The 17,832-nt window shown below is 39.7% G+C and overlaps 1 protein-coding gene across 1 annotated transcript; it reads right to left on the bottom strand.

The window, feature by feature from the left end:
* Positions 1–10,175: 10,175 nt before the first annotated feature.
* COX17 (cytochrome c oxidase copper chaperone COX17) lies at positions 10,176–17,175 on the bottom strand. The gene is made up of 3 exons (XM_058295769.2): positions 16,951–17,175; positions 14,526–14,614; positions 10,176–10,306 (listed from the first exon to the last, which is right to left on the bottom strand). Exons 1-2 carry the CDS (start codon positions 17,055–17,057, stop codon positions 14,530–14,532), a joined length of 192 nt encoding a protein of 63 aa, XP_058151752.1. The 5' UTR covers positions 17,058–17,175; the 3' UTR covers positions 10,176–10,306; positions 14,526–14,529.
* Positions 17,176–17,832: the final 657 nt, after the last annotated feature.

The raw sequence follows: 17,832 nt of genomic DNA, 5'->3' as shown, positions 1-17,832 counted from the left end.
GAATTGGAATCCAAGAGGTACTGGCAGTGAGGAAAAACAGGCCAGGCCTACAGGCAGGCTGGCAGCACACTTAACATACCTCCCCAGAGGACAAGATAAGGCCTAGGGACAGGAGCAGCAGGCAGGAGGGGACAAAGGAAAAGTGAGCAAAGAATTTATCACCACACCTCAGGCAGGACACTGCCCAGAGCAGCAGTCTCTGGTGGGACAGCCAGAAATCACTCCTGAAGTAGGAGGACATATCAAATTAGAAAAGGATGGGACCATCATCAGAAAAAATCCTTACAGTGAAAACTGGAAAACCCCTGTAAAGCCTTTGTTCTGTCACCCTGTAAACATCATTAGGCATTGACTTGACATCCGTTAAACAAAGTATACTGACCTTTTTGAATTCTAGCCTGACTTTCCCCCGCATATATCCAGACGAAGTCATAGGTAATACAACGATAATACATTGTTCAGACCATTATCCCATCCACTCCAATATTTCCAAATTATAGTAACCACCGCCTATTAAGCCCAGGAAGCGCCGGACCTAGACCAGGCACTTTACTTATTATTTAGTCATCACAACTCATCAAAATAAATATTATATTGCTTCTGGATCTGAAAGAAACTGAGGCTCAGAGAGGTAGCAGATTCCCACAGGTAATAAGTGGCAGAGTCAGTATTCAAACCCAAGACTGTAAGTCCTTACTGCTTTTCCCCAAGCCGTTTGCCCAGGAGGTATGAGTCATGATTCCTAACTCATATTCCTGCCACGAAGTCTGATAACTTCCAAGGAAATTCTGGATATACTCAGGGATCTACTTTGGACTACCAAAACAGGTTTCTGAAGTATACAAATGTTAGACCAAGAAATGCGACCCTTTGGTTTCCAAATGGCTCCTTGACTCTCTTCGTCCCTGCTGGGTTAGCACTTAGTGGCATTATTCCCGCTGCCCCTGAGGTACGGGCGGGGTGTCCAGGACGCTCCCGAAGTGTTCCAGTGCTCAATCCACTGGGACTTCCACTATACAGCTTTACCCTAACTAAAATTAAGGAGAAATTAGAAATGGTTAAAAATGCCAAGGAATGGATGTTTCCAACTCAATTTAACAAATCCTTATTGAGTGCCGACTACGAGCTGAGCACTTGGGAATCAAAGATAAAACAATTCCTGCCCTCAAAAAGCTTTTACTCTATCAAAATGTTGGGGATTGAATCATGTCCCTCACAAGACATGTTCAAGTCCTAACCCAGGTCCTACAAACATGACTCATTTGTAAATGGGATCTTCGAAGATCCTGTTAAGATGAAGCCAATTTGAATTCAAATGACTGGACTCCTTATAAACAAAGGAAAACTGGACACGGAAGTAGGCGTGAGGAGGAGACAGAAGAAGAACAGAGGCAGAGAAGAACAGAGGGTGGGACCTTGGATCTGAAGCCATCACCTGAACACCACAGCCTTCAGACAAGGTACGGCCTGCTGACGCTAGATCCGGGCCTGTTGCCTCCACAACTGTTAGGCAGTAAATTCCCATTGTTGAAGCAACCACAGTGTGCAGTAGTTGCCTTAGCAGCCCTGACAAGGGAAAAACACCTCAACCAACAATGGCTTTTCAGTGTGTAAAGCACCATAACCGTGTTAGGTTTAAAGAGTGGTGGCACCTGAGAAGGGAACCTGGGATGAGGGAAGGGAGATTGAGATGAGCTAATACTTGACCTGCGTTTTAGGGGTCCAGTTCACCAGGCAGTAAGAGGGAGAACAGCAGAAACATAGGCCCAGAGACGTGGAAATGTGTGTTGTATGCAAAGAAGCCAGTTTTTTCCCTTAAGTAAAACAAACTGACCAACAAATGTGCACCTGATTCCTTCCTTTCTAAAGAAGGGAGGTCTATCAGTAATTAAAGAAGAGTGTCTAGAGAAGGAAAGGCTCCCCAGGCCTTCCTCCTGGCAAAGATTTGGACTCGATGTCATCTGAGCAGTGGAGTTTGAGGATTTCCATATGCAGCTTTTATTAATGTCTTCTGTCTGCCTCCCAACCAATCTGGCTACTCTAACAAGCAGCAGCTGCTCATCCGTCTACCTTAGTCATGCACCCGAGTTTCCGGAGAACCTGGCCCTGCTAGCTGTGAGTGAGGAAGTCAGAGGCACAGAAACAGAGAAGCAACAAGGCAATGCCAGAGACAGAATTTCAGAACAGGTCATCTTTCCCAGCAAGCTGAGGAATGAGCTGGCCCTGACCCTTTAAAGAGACAGGCAGCCTCACTGGCTGCTGCTCACCTGCCCTGCTGCCCAGCCTGGACAGTCTTCCTCATCAATTCGTGTAAGTGCTCATCTGAGCAGAAGGGTCTAACTTTATCAGGCAGCTGCTGTGTTGCCTCATGTCATCCCATGATGCCTTTTGTTTGTTTTGTTTTGTTTTAATGGAAGAAAGAGACTCAGAGAAATTAAGGAACTTGCCCAAGGTCACATCGTTAGTATGTGTATATATATTAGTATTACATATATATATATATTATATATTACAGGCTTGTTTATTGTGACAGGGAGATTCGAGTATGCTAAGTATGCTGCTGGGGTGGCATACGTGTCAGAGAATCATGGGGGCACAAAACCCTACATGCTGTGTGCAGTGATGGTGACACTGACCTCTGTAGGATGGGACCTTGGATCTGAATACAATGGAGAACTGTATCTTGTTTTTTGTTTTGTTTTCTTTTTTTTAGGAGGTACTGGGGATTGAATCCAGGACCTTGTACATGGGAAGCAGATGCTCAACCACTGAACTATATCCACTCCCCATGTATCCCCATGTATCACTTTTTTTGTTGCTTTTTTTAAAGATTTATTTATTTCTCTCCCCTCCCCCCACCCCAGTTGTCTGTTCTCTGTGTCTATTTTCTGTGTGTTCTTTGTCCACTTCTGTTGTTGTCAGCAGCACAGGAATCTGTGTTTCTTTTTTGTTGTTGCGTCATCTTGTTGTGTCAGCTCTCCATGTGTGCAGCGCCATTCCTGGGCAGGCTGCACTTTCTTTCGCGCTGGGCGGCTCTCCTTACAGGGTGCACTCCTTGTGCGTGGGGCTTCCCTACGCGGGGGACACCCCTGCGTGGCAGGGCACTCCTTGCGCGCATCAGCACTGCTCATGGGCCAGCTCCACACGGGTCACGGAGGCCTGGGGTTTGAACCACGAACCTCCCATGTGGTAGATGGACGCCCTAACCACTGGGCCAAGTCTGCTTCCCTGTATCACATTTTTAAAAAGTCTAGTTTTCATAGAAGAGGTAAGAAAACTTTATTGTGGTAAAAATCATTAGTCCTTGTAAGGAAATCCACAAACATACAGGCAGAAACACGTAGAAAATACTTGGAGGAAAGAGGAAAGAAACAGAAATCATTTAATTGGGTGAACTGATTCAATTCAAGGGCATTTATTTAGGACAAACTATGTGCCAGGAACAGAGGCTATAAATGTGAACAAGACAACGGTCACTTCAAGGAACTTTTGGTCAGGAGGGGAAGATCCACCCAGAAATAACTGCAATTCAATAAGACAAGCATACTCAGGGTTCAGTGGAAGCCATGATAAGGGAACAAATAATTCAGGAAAAATATCACAGGGAAGATGATATTTAAGCTGGTCTAAACATAGGAGTAGGTGTTCCCCAGCTAGGGGAGGGCATTCCAGGAAGGGGGAACAGAATGTGAAATCAAGCCCAGGAGTAAAACAAAAATACATGGCATATTCTGGTAACAGAGAACAGCTTGGTGTAGATGAATCAAAGGGAGCAGCAGGACATGAGGCAGGAGAGGCCAGCTAGGGTCAGATTATGAAATCAGCTGACTAAACAGTGCCTCTCAAAGTATGGTTCTGACCCGCTGCTGGTCTGCAAACTGTTTGTAACTGGTGCATAATGAAAGAGGTACAGAAATTGAGAGGAGGTGTTTTGAAATTGTATAGCAATTTGACAAGAGAAATGTATGGCTTTTGCATTTGATAACAAAAACTGGGCTTGTGTAGTATATGCCTTTGTTCAAAGTGTATGATTTTTAAAAGAAATTCCACTTTGCTAGTATTGGTCTGTAATGGATTAGGAGAAAAAAAATAAACTGGTCTTTCACCACATTTAGTTTGAGAAGCACTGGACTTAAGATTGTTTTCCTATTAAAGATATTAAAATTAAATATGGTGGGGTGGTATACGAGAATCCTGTATTTTATGCATGATTGTAAACTTACAACTTCTCTAATTAAAAAACTAGAAAAAAAAAAAAGGAAAATTGAGTCATGATTTTAGGCTTTGGACACATACGGCCAAGTTGATCTTTCGCTGACACTACTGGTTGCCTATTCCATACCCATTTCTTCTTTCTTCTTATTTTATGGAACTCTAATTTTGCTTGGACAGTATGTTAAGGAAGGTGGGCTTCTCCCCGCAGATGCTTAGATGGATATCTAAGCCAAGCCTGATATCCCATTCCCCATGCCAGCACATGGTTTAAGGGTGGGCATGTGATCAACAACATGTAAAAGAAAGTGTGCAGAGGTACTTTTGGGGAGAAGTGTACTCGGTGATAGACAGCAAGGAGGCTACTACCTTTCATTCTGACTTGAACACAGTTGCGTGAAGTAATGCTTGAAGCTATTGGAGCCATGAGATGACAGGCCTAAAATTGAGGCCACATGGCAAAAAAATAGAGTAATCTAGGTTCTTAAAAGCATCACTGAATCACTGTCTCAGCTGTGCAACTTTCAACCTCCAGATTTCATAAGGGGAGATAATTATATTTCTTTATTGCTTAAGCCACTTGTAATGGATTGAGTCATTTCCCCTACAAAGACATGTTCAAGTCCTAACGCCTGGTCTTGTGGATGTAAATACAATCTTTGGAGATGTTATTAGTGAAGATGAAGCCAAACTGAAACAGAGTGGGCCTAAATCCAATAGGGCTAGAGTCCTTATAAGCAGAGGAAATCTGGACAGTCAGGACACAGATGGAGAGAGTGATGGCCATGTGACAGAGAGGGATTGAGTTATGGATTGCAGTGAGCCACCATTAGAATGCTACGGACTTTAGAAAAAAAAAACATGGCCCTGACGACACCTTGATTTTGGACTTCTAGCCTCCCAAACTGTGAGACAATAAACCCCTGTTGTTTAAGCCCATCAGTCTGGTACTTTGTTACACTGATGGCCTTCACCAAGTAGGTATTTGAATAAGTGAATTATGACTATGAATTCATTTATATCAGACAGCTGGTACAGTAAAGAACATTGGGCTTAAATTCTAACAACCAAGATACATTTTCTAGATTATCAGCTATTAGACTAGGGAGATTTCCTTTACCTCACTGAGCACCTGGATGCAGCCATAAAAAGGGGATTATAAGCAACAAAAGAAAAAATAGATAAATGGGACCTCCTCAAAATTAAACACTTTTGCACCTCAAAGGACTTTGTCAAAAGGGTGAAAAGGGGGAAGCAGATTTGGCTCAACAGATAAGAGCATCTGCCTACCATATAGGGAGTCCAGGGTTCAAACTCAGGGCCTCCTGACCTGTGTGGTGAGCTGGCCCACCGCAGTGCTGATGCACGGCAAGGAGTGCCATGCCACGCAGGGGTGTCCCTCATGTAGGGGAGCCCCATGCGCAAGGAATGTGCCCTACAAGGAGAGCCATCCTGTGCAACAGAAGTGCAGCCTGCCCAGGAGTGGTGCTGCACACACAGAGAGCTGATGCAGCAAGATGACACAACAAACGAGACACAGATTCCCAGTGCTGCTGACAAGAATGCAAGCAGACACAGAACACACAGTGAATGGACACAGAGAGCAGACAACAGGGGGTGGGGGGGGGGGGGAAAGGGGAGAGAAATAAATAAAAAATAAATTTAAAAAAAAGGGTGAAAAGGCAACTGACTCAGTGGGAGAAAATATCTGGTAATCACATATATGATAAGGGTTTAATATCTATGATATCTAAAGAGATCATACAACTCAAAAAGACAACTACCCGATTGAAAAATGGACAAAAGACCTGAAAAGACAGTTGTCCAAAGAAATACACATGGCAAAGAAACACATGGAAAAATGTTCAACATCACTAGTGACTGGGGAAATGCAAATCAAAACTACAATGAGATTTCATTTCACACCTATTAGCCTGGCCACTATTTAAAAGTTGGAAAACTAAATGATGGAGAGATGTATAGAGATAGGAAAGCTTATTCACTGTTGGTGGGAATGTAGAATGGTACATGGGCAGAGGACTTGAACAGACATTTTTCCAAAGAGAAAATAAAATGGTGAAAAGCGCATTAAACAATGTTCAACATCACTAGCATTAAAGGAAATGCAGATCAAAATTACAATGTGGGAAGCAGATTTGGCTCAACTGTTAGAGCATCTACCTACCACATAGGAGGTCCAGGGTGCAAACCCAGGGCCCCCGACCCATGTGGTGAGCTGGCCCATGCGCAGTGCCGATGTGCGCAAGGAGTGCTGTGCCTGCAGGGGTGTTCCCTGTGTAGGGGAGCCCCATGTGCAAGGAGTGCACCCCGCAAGGAGAGCTGCCCCACACGAAAAGGTGCAGCCTGCCCAGGAGTGGTGCCACACACATGGAGAGCTGATGCAGCAAGATGATGCAAAAAAAAGACACAGATATTTGAAAATTACAACGAATGTAACTTATCTACAATAATTATCAGTAATATTGTAATATCTTTGCATCGATGGCAAAAAGATAATACATTAATTCTAAGAAACAATAAGGGTGTATAAGGGTATATGGGATTTTTCCTTTTGCAGTATTGAAAATGTTCTAAAATTGACTGAGGTGATAATTGCACAACTCTTTGATGAAAATGAGAGCCACCAGTGTACACTTTGAATGGATTGTACAAAAACTGATGCCAACGGTGAAAGACAGACTGGGGTTAACAGAATATGAGAACATTCTGACATGAACTGTAACAAATATATAATACTAACACAGGGTATTAATAATTGGATGGGTTTGGGGGAAATTTCACCAAATCTTAAGATATTGCCTACACTTGATAATGCTTTGTTTCTAACAAATGTTTCCAATACGAGGTGTCGGTAGCGGGGAGATGGAGACCTGTATGGTGATATCCGTTTGTTTTCAATGTTCACAACTTTTACTATACATAGTTTATGTATGTGCATGAATGAATAATATACTTCAATAAAATTTTATTTAAAAAGGGGGAGGGGGGAATACAGTTTCCCCATCAGGGTTATATCAGATCTGTGGAAGGCATGGTTATCCTAAGGTTGGTCTTGCCTAGAAACCTGGTCCTGTTCTTATCAACCTTCAAGTCAAATGTTTGAAGGTTGGACAAAGGAACTAATGAGAAGAATGTGAATACATCTGCAGTAAGTATGGTGTTGGGCTTCACAGAGGTATGTCGTAATGTGGTAGTCACCTTCCATGAGCACTTCAGTCTTCAGATTGCTGTGGTCACATCTCTTATTAGTATCAAAATGCTGCACATGATCGTTGGGAAGACTTAAACACTAGGGAAGCGTGAGGTTCTTGTGAAATGGGTTTTTAACCATGAATGATATCTAGAAGGGTGCTTTCAATACCTTTACAAATGAGATGGGCATATTAATTTCGCAAAATTTAAAAAACCAACCCTAAGGTGTTGCTAAGAGCTTAGGAAAATAGGCGTTTTCAGACACTAAGGTGCAGTGGGTACCAACTATCTAGAGATCAATCTGGCAGTACATGTCCAAAGCCTTGAAAAAATGCATAGCCTCTGGCTTATCCTTAGCTGAGTGATTAGTAAAGGAAATTTTGTAAAAACTTTCCTATGGAGACTCCCTTGCAGTATTATTATAAAGCAGCCACATCCACACCTACATCCACATGCTCAAACTAAAAAGCAGTTATACAAGCAGAGATGGAAAGGTCACCAAAAAGTAGCTCTATTGTAGACTGGTGGCATTTCAGGTAATTTCTTCCATTCATTTTGTTTCCATAAAACCAACGAACAATTTTTTTTTTTCTTAAATCACAAATAATTTCTGTGATGTGTGTCCTGTTCAAGTCTAAGACACAATTGCTAGAACAGTATGATACATCGCCAGCACTCAATACTTGTTTAATGAATGAATGTACAATGTTAGGCAATTGGTAATATTATGGTAAGCCACAGGATGGATTTATACAAAGCCAATACAAATGACACTGTAGGAATAAGCTCACTGATGATAAAATGCATTAAGGGGAAAAGGCAAAAAATAAAATCATATGATCTGATTAATGATCTCATTCTTGTTTAAAGCATGTATATATAAACACATAAGAATAGTCTGGAACAGCATACATCAATAAATAACAATTGAAGAGTTTTGGTAATAGATGAAGGCAACGGAGGGACAACTCTTGTGTAATTAACACCTCTGAACTGTATATTTGAAAAGTGAAAAAAGGAGAAAAACGGGAAATTTTAGATTGTAACTTATGACATACACATATACACACAAACCCATAGAACTGCACAGCACAATGTAAACAGGAGCTAAAGTGAGTAGCATAATTATATTGTTTCATGAATTATAACAAAGGTACCACACTAATACAAAATGTTAATAGAGGATATATGAAAAATCTACTTCCTGCATATTTCTGTAAACATACAACTGCTCTAATTAAAAAACAAGGAAATAAATAATGGATGGTAAGATTACAGATTTCTTTTGCCTTTGTAGGACATGTTTAAGCATGTCTGGATATCGTCTGCCAGGGTTTTGTGTTGGGTAGTTCATACTTGTCCTAGGAGTCCAAGATTCTATTCTTTATCCAGAGGAGTGTGCTCTCTACCTATAACGTTATCAACCAAAATGAAATTATTAAATCCTACAGAATGTTCCTAACAGTAAATGTTAAATACTGCGTCAAATGCATACATACATACATCATTTTAATTAGTACTCACAATTTTGTAAGCTACTATCCATTTCTTACTTTTTCCAGATGCATAAACAGACCCAGCTGTTTGAACTGAGTATGTCACACTTGCAAGCCTCGCTCTTAACTAATAACATAGGAAGTAATCCTAAGGAATCATTTAACTTAGCTCCTTTATTTTGTAAGAGGCAATTTTTCATAAAACAACACATGTACGTTTATGTATGCTCATAAAGTTCTTGAGACTTTAAACTCAATGTACTTAAAGTCAGAATGTGTTTAACTGCTTCATTAACCATAGGCAGCTAGGAGGACCACAAGGTTGCTATACTAAGTGAACCCCATTCTTTTCTACTCCAGGTCTCATTAGGGCATAGCACTGAAGTGTTTCAGTAGTAATCTGTTGGTAAAAGCAGCCTGGGCCAGCTTCTAAACAATAAATGACAACTGTCTGACACCTAGTCACTAAACTTATGATCCAAGTATATCCTAAAATGTAACTGGTCATGTACTGATTAATTATGTCAAACAGTTGAGATCTTCCAAGCCAAGGGACACTAATTTGGTCTGAAACCTAGACAAATTACTTTCCAAAAGACAGAACTAGTAAAGAACAACAATAACTTAAATATTAAGGCTGAAGGCTTGTCCATTGTTGTCTCTAAGAATGTTAAAACAAAATATGAGTCTTGCATGAGATATTATACCCAACACATTCATTCTGAATTGGTAAAAGGTTATTTATTCTTACTTCCATTCACCTAATTTTGGAGAGTTCTTTGGATCAGAGGAGTATCTGTTTTCTCCTTACAACAAATAGCAAGAGTTCCCAGAAAATGTTACTAATTTTAAAATTTCAATTTCCAATTTTCTTGCTTAGTATATAGAGATATAATGTGTTCACATTTTCATCTTGTATCCTGAAATATTGCCAAGCTCAGTTGTTGGTACTAGTACTTTTATTTGTAGACATCCCCCAAAACATAGATAATCATGTTGTATGTGAATAAATTATTTACTTAAAAAAAAAAAAGTTATTTCCTAATTTCCCTGTGATTTCCTCTTTGACCCATTGGTTGTTTAAGAGTAGATTGTTTAAAATTAAAAAAATTTTTTTTGAAGTTCCCAGAAAGACATAGTAAAAAGAACATAAGAAACTTACAAGATTTATTTATATCATATCCTTAAGAAAAAACAAACAAAAAGCTATATAGGGATATAAGGAATGCAAAAAGACACACCTGAAATCTCAGACCAGGGATCTATATATATATTTAATAAATTATATTTTTCCTTTATCAAGATATTTGTTCATCAAAGAGAATTCCCCAAATATTTTATTCATCTTCATTCTTCAGCAATTGTTCATTCACAGAGCAGACCACCTACAGAAAAAGATTTTAGAAAGTCAGATTTTCTAATTCACGCCAGACCTATGGCATTCAGAAATTAAGACCACTAGAACTGACTGCCTCAGTCAAGTATTATTAACTAATTGTCAAAATTATCTAAAAATTAGTTGCTGAAATGAAAGCTCCAAACAAGATTCTCATTTTACCTAACTAAAAATAACAGACAGTTCAATCCATTGCATTATTCAATCTTCAGAAGTAAAGCAACACATATTTATTTATTTTCCTAAAACTATCCTAAAAAAAAGGCAAAGGCAGTTTATTTTTACAGATACCCAAGAGAAGAGACTTGCAAGCCCCTCTTTACTTATTCAGGTATGTTTGGCAAAGATTCAGGAAGAAGAAGGAAGAGGTCAGCTCAGTGCACAAGGCACTTCCTGTGGAAAGTTACTCACTTAATCCCTGGGGCAAAATAAGGGTAAATCTTTTTGGAAAGTCAAATAAGGAGAGTAGTAGAGGGTAGGGTATCACAGGTCAAGTCAGCAGATAGCTCCCACCCACCCCAGTCCCTACAGGAGAAGAAAACTGAGCTAAAAAGATAAAAGTAAATTGGGCTCCTGGACTCTTGGTCTTCCCTCACCTAGCTGTTCCCTGCATTTTGGTTTACCAATCAAAGCAGGCCTCTTGCACTCTCTTTTTTAAAGCTCAAAGAATGAAGGAAAGGTTTGGGTGGAAAAGAACCAAAACTGAAGCCATTCAACATTTCCAGTGACAGCAGTCCAGAGCACTGTTACCTGTTTTGCTATGAACTGTAGAAGAATCAGAAATGGCTACAGTGAAATAATTTCTACCTTGGGAACACATACACATTTTATCTTCCTTATCTGAGTGTAAACTTCCTATCTTCCTTTTTTTATTTGGCATTTTCTAAAGCCTTAAACAATAAATATTTATTGAGTGAATAAATGTGTGAATGGCAGAAATGTCCCTTTTCCCTGGATTTTCTTGGGATTGGAGTTTTATACATAATCAATTGCTTATTTTGCATGTGTTTGAAATCAGCATATTTTAAATGCCCAACTATTAAATTCAATTAAACTTAACAAATACTGAGGATCACTACTGCTCAGTGCTAGTCCTTTAATTTCTTTCAATGATTTTAGCACCCAAATTGGTTTCTCCAGGCTTCTTCTGACTCCAACAGTCAGAAAGTCAGAAGCTGCCATTTCCTCCTCACATTTCTAAGTAGGTTCTGGGTCCTCTTTTCTTCTCTTCCATAAAAGCGGCAGTCCTAAGGTGAGTCTAGAATCACCACCACACCTATTTTTTCTTAGGAGTTTTCAAATCTCTGCTTCTGCTACCATGAAATCCTTACAAAATTGGTATTTAGCACTACTGCTATTACTTCTTCAGCTTAGGCTAGTGATTTTTAAGGAAAGGTACACTTTAAAATCACCAAGTTTCTGAGTCAACAAGTACAGACTGGAGCCCAGGCTTGGGAATTTTGCAAAAAATTCCTCAGATGATACTGTGGAACACTTCTGGGTAAGAACCACTCGCCAAATATACTCTACTTTTTATTAAGTCCCAATCTGATGATTTCAAGGTATAATTAAGATTTACTTATTTAGGAATAGCAAAAGTTTTTGAATGAAGGCAATTTTATGATCATTATTGAGAAGATCCAAGTTTGTAAAATATTATTCCTTTAAAGAGCTATTCTCAAAAAAGAAGGACCTAATATGCAAAATTTACCAATTCAGTTAAGTTTATCTTATTATAGTGCAGACAGCTGCATTAGATTTTATCCATACTGAATGACCTGGTTATTAATACTAAGTTATATGTACCTATGTAATTCAGCAACAGGGCTAATTAGCATTCATGATAAAGTTTTAAGATTGAAGATAAAAACTCTGTATAATCCTAAAAATAAGCATGTTGATGATAAAATCTCATAAAATGCAAAGAGGGACAGTATAAAGTGCTTATAACTTGAAATATAAAAGACCTGGATGCTAGTTTTAATTCTACCACCTATCCACTCTTACTTGAACAAATCTTTTTTTTACTTCACCATGCCTCCATTTCCCCAGGGGGATTGGAAAATAGGACTTCTGGGACCAATGGGGATGCAAATACCTGTTTCTATCCCAAAATTATAAATATGCTGAAAATGAAAACATGACATTTTGAATTCTTAGAAACACTCCATATGGAGTCAGATTTTTGTTCTTGTGACCAGAATTCAAAATAATCAGGTCATATGTTCAACTGATCTTAACTGAATACTGCTATCCACAACTTCCAAGGTGCTGGCTAGTTTGTTCTGGTTTCTAATTTTACAGTTTGCAAAGGATATTCCTACCCATCTCGTTTAATCATCACAACAAGCCTACAAAGTAATGTGGGCATGTGTTACTATCTCTATTTTACAGAAGAGAAAACCAAAGTTCAGAAAAGTTAAGGACTTGTCTAAGAACATACAATCAGTTAAAACCATTATGTCTCCTAAGTCCCAAAGCTTTTGCACTTTCTTTTATGCCCACATGAAGTACACAGGACTCACCTCACTCACACTTTCTGCCCCAATAACAAAGAAAACTCTGATACCAGTCTGTGTCCTGGACGATATGCTACTTAGACAACTGTACCACCTTTGTGGTCCACATAAAGTCCAAGAGAAGCTTTTGATTTTTCTATAATCAGCTTTTCTTTCTTCCTCTCTACTCTCTCTCTCTCTCTAAAGCACCCTTTTTATTAAGGCAGAGTCTGTCCTAGCCAACAGCTACCACAACTGACTAGGAAGAGTTAGTTTATGAACAAGGAAACCATGTACAGATGTTGAGGTTTCCAGATCTTTAGAAATTGTCAGTATGTACACTTAAACTTTTTAAGAATGCCAAACACCCTTCCCCCAAGTTTACTTATTTTATAAAATGATTCTTTAAATAATCAGCTAGCCTAAAAGCCACTTAAGTACATCATGTAGACACAGTAGTAGTTATATCATACCATACATAGAATCACATACCATATTTTGGCTCTCTTTTTATAAATAAACTGAAATTCAGACAGGATTAATGTCTTGATCAAAATCACATGCAGCTGAAGTGAAAAATATGCTATGCTAGATAAGAGAACCAAAACCGAGCCCCAGGGCTTTCAGCCTAGACTGTTTTCCACTACATCATGATACTTCTTATTAGGTTCAGGACAGGTTCCTTATCCCTTCTTTCTACAAGCATAATATGAAAGATTGGCCCTGAAATTCCAAAGAGGCAGGAAAGAGGTGAAAGGGAGAGAAGCCAAGCTCTCTAGTTCTTTTATACCGGTGTGTGGCTTTGGTGTTATCTCTTAGCTATCATTAAGTTGAAAGGGGGTAGGATTAGGAGATGGGCACAAAGCAGAGGTAATCAGCCTGAAGACTAATTTTTGAGGTTTCAGTTCTGATCTTCCTAGTCATTTCATACCTATAGGCCTTAGCTTCCTCACTTATTTATTAATTTAATTAACAATTCTCTATTGGGCAACTACTATGCGCAAGGCCCTGTTGAAGATACTGTGGATATGCCAGCGAGCAAAACAAAGTACCTACTTTCTCAGAATGTACATTATAGTTGTTAAGTGAAGCAATTAAGGCAATAAAGATAAAATTTGCAGGCAATGGTAAGTGTTAAGAATACAGTAGCCACTGGCCACACTTGGTTATTAAAGTTAAAATTAAATAAAACTATAAATTCAGTTCCTTAGTCTCACTAGCCACATTTAGTGCTCAGTAGCCACAAGTGGCAAATGGCTACTATTTTGGAGAATGCCGATATGGATTATTACCAGCAACACAGAAAGTTTACTGGAAAAGTGCTAGGATAAAGTGATGGGGAAGGGGTGTCTTTAAGGCAGACAACTAAATATTTTTAACTTTCTACTGTCACAATTCCTTCTGACTCTAACTCCTAAGGCTTTTGACAAGCCCTCTCTTGAAAGCTAAATTCTCCCATTTCTGAATCTGTTAATGCCTCTCAATTTATTAGCGTCATTTACTCCCCAAATTGGGAACTGAAAATTTATTTTTTTCAATGATACTTAAATATATTAGATTAACCTAATGTTCTCAAAGCCACTATATCTCATTTCTGAACCTCTTTTCAGATAGAAAGTTGCTCAATGACTGCTAAATCTTACAGCAACACACAAATGTGAAGCAATAAGCCTAAGTATTACCTTCTCGACCAGAAAGTACTGTGCTCACCATTTCATATCTTAAATCCCAGGGCTCTCATACACTCCTTGTGGGCCTCAATTAGATGTCCACAGTGCTCTTCTCCTTTCTCGATGATACTATAAAACAAAATGTACTTGTTATCTAACAAAGCAGGCATTAAGCAATTTAGTAAATAAGCATGCATAACAGGCAGAGAACATGAGTATACTAGAAGGTAGCTGGGGTTGGAAAAAAATGCCATTGCATTGAAAAGCTTTGTTTTTATTGGGTCTTATATTTCCATGTCCATGAAGAAGGTCCTCAAATAACTAGTGTTGAGGAAGAATCTGATTAGAAGAAATAATTAGGCATATGAAATACTGCCTCTAGTCCATATCTAATGAATAATTCTGCTCCAAATGAAATAAACTATTTATACTAACTGAAAAACAAAGAGAAGAACTAGCACAGAGGAATTAACTTTAAGATTCTGCCCTATGTTTAAATATCACTAAATAAATCTACTTTTAATCACAAGTTGATACCCAACCAAGAAGCAAAAAAAGATCAGGGAGCCAGGGGCAGGAAAATGAATCCCCTCATGATGGCCAAAGAACTTTTTACTGGCAAAATTCACAAAATAAAGGTTAGGACCACACAGCTTTATTTTATTTTGAGAATGTAATTTTTGAGGAAAGAATTAGGACAAATTTGATGACAAAACTGACTCCTGATTCCAGATATTTGGGGAGAGGCCACAGGGGCCCGAGACCATTGATGCAAAAGGAACTGAGGGAAGGGAAAAAGTTCTCTCTTCCATCTAAATCCTACCCATCTTTCCATAGCTGAAGAAAGAACTGCTTAAAAACTGGAGGGGCTGCCTGGGATAATGATTCCTCATGAAGATAAAAGTTCACATTCACTGAGCATTTACTGAATGCCAGATGCTGTGCCAGGCATTTGATTTAGCTTATATTATTAACATAATAATCCTGTAAGCAGATACTTTTCTTAGGCCCAATTTACAGACAAATGAAGCATACCTATTAAATAATTTGCTCAAGCTCCCTAAATTGGTGGACCAGGTTTCAAACCTTGACTCAGGATCTTAGGCCTTAATTATGGTGCTATACTATCAGAAGGTTCAATAAGCACTTATTGTTACTTTAGAGGCAATTTCAGTATCAGATTATAGTTTGCAAAGTACAATTAAAAAAACAGAGCTCCTACACTCTTAGTCCCCCATCATGCTGATATAGCCTGTGCATTAAAAACAAAATTATTTCCAAGAGTACCTAGTCTCCAAGATGGCCAGATAAGTAATATAGGCCCTATAGTCTTTGAATGTTCAAAAGAGATGTGAGACTGAGTGTGTATTCAGGGCTGCCTCCAGACTATGTGGAGCTATGCTAATCCAAACTGGCTTAGATGTAGAGAATATGTAACTCACCTGGAGGAAATAACCTATCTAATACTAAGATCTGAAGAACCTAACCAAAAGTCTGTTTACCATCACTGTTAGTCTTCCTAATCCTATATCCTCTGTATAAAAGGGTCTAGAAAAAGCTGTTCGGGGCTCGGTTTTTGTTAAGACAAAAGTCCGCCGAGCCCGGCCGGTCGAAATAAACCAACTTCCTTCTCGGTATTCTCTCGTGTCCTAGCCTTCGAAACCGCGCCTATCCGAATTTCTCCACTACAATGCCACTTTTGATTTCTCTTCTTTTCATGTGAGGGCAAAACGAACTGGAGGGACAATATGTGCCCATTCACAATATCTGAGATTTCCTTCTAAAAAGATGGGTTATTAAAATCAGAACAAAATATTTTGGTGGATTCATGGAAATCTAAATGTATATTCTCAACACTAAAATGTCCTCTAGGTCCTGGGTGTTTGATTTTTAAATCATCTGCCTTAAAAAAAAATAGGAGGTGGGAGAAGGGTTCCCTGAGGCAACGCTTTAAAATTGTAAAATATGTACCCTGTGTCCTACTATCTAAACTTTGGTATTGAAAACCTTAGAAATTACCATAAAACGTTGGTCTTGCCAAATCTATTGTAAGCCCTTACTTACCACGTGGCATAACAATCATTGGGGGAACGTCTCGACTGAGCTCCTCTAACTTTAGTATCTTTATTCGTTTCTACATCTTTGGACCTAAGCAGTGCTTGACACGTAAAGGATGCTCAGTAACCACTTGCAGGAAAAAATGGGCGGGTGAAGCGAGCCTCCGGTGAATCTGACCTCTCTCCTCTCCCTTTACCCTTTTCCTAGGCTGGCTGGGATCTCCCATAAAGTTCTCAATTGACAGGAGACCGCGAAGGCTACAAAGGACCCCATAAAACTCCTAAAAATGCCGCGTAGCAAGGTTAGGACTAAGACCGAGCCCAAGGAGGGGCAGAGGGCAGAGACACCGAACACTCCGGACCGGACGCACTGGCCCTCAGGCCACGCGTTCCCAGCAGCGAACTGACCACGCATCGCGCGCCTTCTTGGTTTCCGGGCAGGCGCAGCAGGGCTTCAGTGGCTTCTTCTCCTGCACCTCGGACGCGGCAGGGCTTGCGGCTACCAAACCTGGCATTTTATGGCCGAAAGCACCTACTAGCAGAAACGGCCTAAATACCCCCTACCGCGACAATTCGACGTCGATTTACCCGCAATCACTTCCGGGAGTCGCACTTAAAAAAAAACAAAAAACAAAAAGAAAAACGACAGGAAATCCCGCCTCTCCCGGATGGGTCGAGGGGCAGACGTATCCTACGCGCCTGCGCCTATGACCAGGCTAGGTGAAATTTGGCAGCGAGGGCTCCTTTTCAGCGCAGGCGCAGAGAGGCGGGGTAAAAGTGCACTGAGAGTTTTTCTCAATCAACTTGGGGAGGAGTCTGAGAGCCTGTGAGCTAAAGGGCCTCGCAGAGATCTTATCTCAACCTTTCCATCCGCTCGCCCCAAGCAGTCTTTAGTCGCGGGACTGGGGGTGGGGATGGTTCTGGGAACTTTGTATTTTCTGCATGATTTCCTGTTATTTAAAAAAAAGTATTAAAAGAAAAATGTCAGCACAGGAAAAAAAAAAGCGAAGACATTTGAACAATCCAATGTGCAAGCGTTATTAGCTGGAAAATGTGCTTGCTAAAAATTCCTTCATTTAAGCAACTCTGAAAACTCTAAAAACGACTTAGAGGGTTTTCTAGTTAATTTAATTTTATACTTAGTTCCCTGAAGGCTATTAACCAGATCTTCTCAGTTTGCTTACAGGAATAAGAACTTCTCAAAGCAATACCAGATAGAACGGTGTAAATCTGTATCTGTAACGTTTCTCGGAACCACAAAGTTTGATGAATCATTGAGTGGTTTGCTGA

Source organism: Dasypus novemcinctus, chromosome 4 (assembly GCF_030445035.2).
Source record: "Dasypus novemcinctus isolate mDasNov1 chromosome 4, mDasNov1.1.hap2, whole genome shotgun sequence".
In the NCBI taxonomy this organism is placed as follows: Eukaryota; Metazoa; Chordata; class Mammalia; order Cingulata; family Dasypodidae; genus Dasypus; species Dasypus novemcinctus.
Note: the sequence above shows the minus strand (reverse complement) of the source record. Positions and strands in the feature narration are given on the sequence as shown.